General features: G+C 37.5%; 1 protein-coding gene across 2 annotated transcripts in view; it reads right to left on the reverse strand.

Annotated features, from left to right (window-relative positions):
- Nucleotides 1-2850, reverse strand: part of LOC106867548 (transcriptional regulator ATRX) — a 50023-nt gene that overhangs the window by 5074 nt on the left and 42099 nt on the right. For both annotated transcript variants that reach the window (XM_014912452.2, XM_014912453.2), the window contains 3 exons: nucleotides 1990-2167; nucleotides 1687-1872; nucleotides 1021-1186 (listed from right to left, as the gene is read on the reverse strand). In XM_014912452.2, coding sequence (XP_014767938.1) covers nucleotides 1021-1186; nucleotides 1687-1872; nucleotides 1990-2167 — 530 coding nt within the window. The remainder of the gene's footprint in view (nucleotides 1-1020; nucleotides 1187-1686; nucleotides 1873-1989; nucleotides 2168-2850) is intronic.

Below are 2850 nucleotides of genomic sequence, written 5' to 3' on the forward strand. Positions count from 1 at the left end.
TTTCAAAGTGTTTCATTAATGAAAAATGTGGCCCCCGTTTTAAAAAAGATCCAGAAAATTTCTATTTTTAAATCTCACAAGAGAAATTCAGCAACAGTACTTTGTAGAAAAGACCGTTTTGAGCTGAGTGGGGGTGCTAGATTCTCTTGTTTGAAAATATAAGGACACAGATCGTGTCATATAGCCAGCTGGAGATGATATCTCCTGGGCCTAAATTACAGCAACATTCATCCTAAACCAGGACTGCCATGTTATGTTGGCAAACAATCTTTACTACCAATCTGAAATATTCGGCAATTTGTGGTGGAAGGCTGACACAGTATTTATCCCACTTGGCTTTGCCTTTCATCCTTTCGGGGTCAATAAGTACCAGTTGCGTACTGGGGATCGATCTAATTGACTGACCCCCACCCCACACACACACCCCCAAAAACTTTTCAGGCTTTGTGCCTAGAGTAGAAAAGAATATTTATCCCACTACTGCAAGTTATGGTTTATAGCAGACATAAAAGTCACACTATAATATACAGTAATCCCTCAATTATCGCGAGTGTTACGTTTCAAAACCCCCTGTGATAGGTAAAAACCTGCAATGTAGAAACAATACTGTACTGTATGTATTTAAAATTTTTTTATAGTTATTTCATTATAAATGCAAAGCAACACCACAGAGGAATTGATGCAAGTTTAAGTAATAAACCACGATAGGTGAATTGCGATGTGACAAGGGATTACTGTATATCAATGTAAGCTGTCTCATGCGAAACCATGCACTCCTTACACAACATCACACTAGTCGTTGGGCAGGGAAAAATAACAATTTAAAATGGTTAGCAGCATTTCTTTCAGCTCTTTATGTTCTGAGTTCAAACCCAGCCAAGGCCAACTTTGCCTTTCATCCTCTCAGGGTTAATAAAATAAGTCACCAGTCAAATCGTAGGACAGGTATAATCAACAATCCACTCCCTAAATTTCAGGCCTTGTGATGCCTCTATTGGAATTATTAACAATGTTACTCACTTCTTCGGACGATGCCTTTCTTTTCATTTTCAAATTCTTCCCAAGCTGTCTTTCGTTCTTCTTCCGTCAACTTCTCTTCCTCTTGATCCTCCAAAAGAGAATCATGTTCATGGTACGCCACAATCCATTTCTTCTGTTCTTGTAACAGTTCAGCTAACATACGATCCTGCAGAGAAAACAGTTGAATGTTTTAATTCATGCTAAAAGATCACCTATAATACTCAGCTAATCCCACAGCTTCAATAATCCACACCAACTTCATACAATGTGTTCAACTAAAATCCTTCAAGTGCATGGATGCAGTCAAAGGACTGAAACAAGTGAAAGAATAAATGATAAACAGAATTATAATTCCCAATGTCAGAGAATACATTATTTACATTTGACAGATATTTGCCCTCATCTTGTTTCTTGTTAACGTTTCGACTGATATACCTTCCAGCCTTCATCAGGTGTCTTGGGGAAATTTCGAACATGGGTTCTCATTCCTAAGGTATTTTCGATGTTATTATTATTATTCAGGTCACTGCCTGGAATCGAACTCGGAATCTTGGGGTTAGTAGCCCGCACTCTTAACCACTACGCCATATGCCCATCAAATGCAAATAATGTACATAATTCCTCATCTCTTAAATATAGAACTGTATGTAAGAGAATAGTTCCTACCTTCGGTAAAATAGGAGTCGGTCTTTCTGGTGCATTAGGATCATCCACTTTCTCGGGTTTAAATACATAGAGCTCTTGTAAATCTGCCTGCGTGAAATGTCGTTCAATTTGATGTTCATCAACAACACGTTGAGACAAGGCTTGTTTGATCACCTGCCTGTCATAGATTTTCTCTTCCATTGTTCCCTATAATAGTACAAATACAGGCATTTTAATGACTAATAAGGTAAAATGGTCACGGTAATATATTTCATTTAACATTTACTAATAGCAATAAAAAGTACTAAATACTTATTAACTGACCTGTGCAACAAGACGATAAATATATACTGGTTTTGTTTGACCAAAACGATATACTCGGAAAATTGACTGGATGTCATGTGAGGGATTCCAGGAAGCATCAAAAATAATTACTCTATTGGCAGCTACAAGATTAATACCAAGGGATCCAGCTTTAGTGGAAATTAAAAACAGCCGAGCTCTGCAAAGAATGAATTTTCATTGATATCAAAGAAGGAAAACATTGCAATAAATATTTTTAAAACACAAATGTTTTGAAAGTATAGCAGCCAGAATAAAAATGGGATTGAAAAATTTCAAGGAATTATTACTTCTCTGTCAGAGCAGATTGTAATGATAAGTAATAAGTGCAATATTGCATGATAGGAAATCATGAGAATGAAATGCAGAAAACAGAAGGCTAGAAAAGAGGGAGGAGAGTGCTGGCAGATATGTAATATTAGTGTGCATGAATGAAAAATTGCAAATGAGCTTGAGAAAGACTGGGTTTTAAGACAAATCAGAAGTATTGTACAAGAGTGAAGACTGTGTTGGTATGGACATGAGACTTGCGTGGAGCAGGAGATGGGTAAAGAAATATCAAGTGGAAAGAAGTTGCCAAAGAGGAAGACCAAGGAAGAAATACACCATTGGTGTTTGCACATATATCATCATCATCATCATTTAACCATGTTGCATGCTGGATGGTTTGGCAATATCCAAAAGTTCCAGGGACCACACTGTGTTCCAGTGTCTGCTTAGGCGTGGTTTCTACACTTAGATGCCCTTTCCTAATACCAACCAATTCACAGTATGTACTGGGTGCGTTTTTCTTGTCACTTGCAGTAGCAAGGTCACCATGCAGCATTGCCAAGACTACAAGAC

This window comes from Octopus bimaculoides, chromosome 13 (assembly GCF_001194135.2).
Source record: "Octopus bimaculoides isolate UCB-OBI-ISO-001 chromosome 13, ASM119413v2, whole genome shotgun sequence".
Taxonomy (NCBI): domain Eukaryota; kingdom Metazoa; phylum Mollusca; class Cephalopoda; order Octopoda; family Octopodidae; genus Octopus; species Octopus bimaculoides.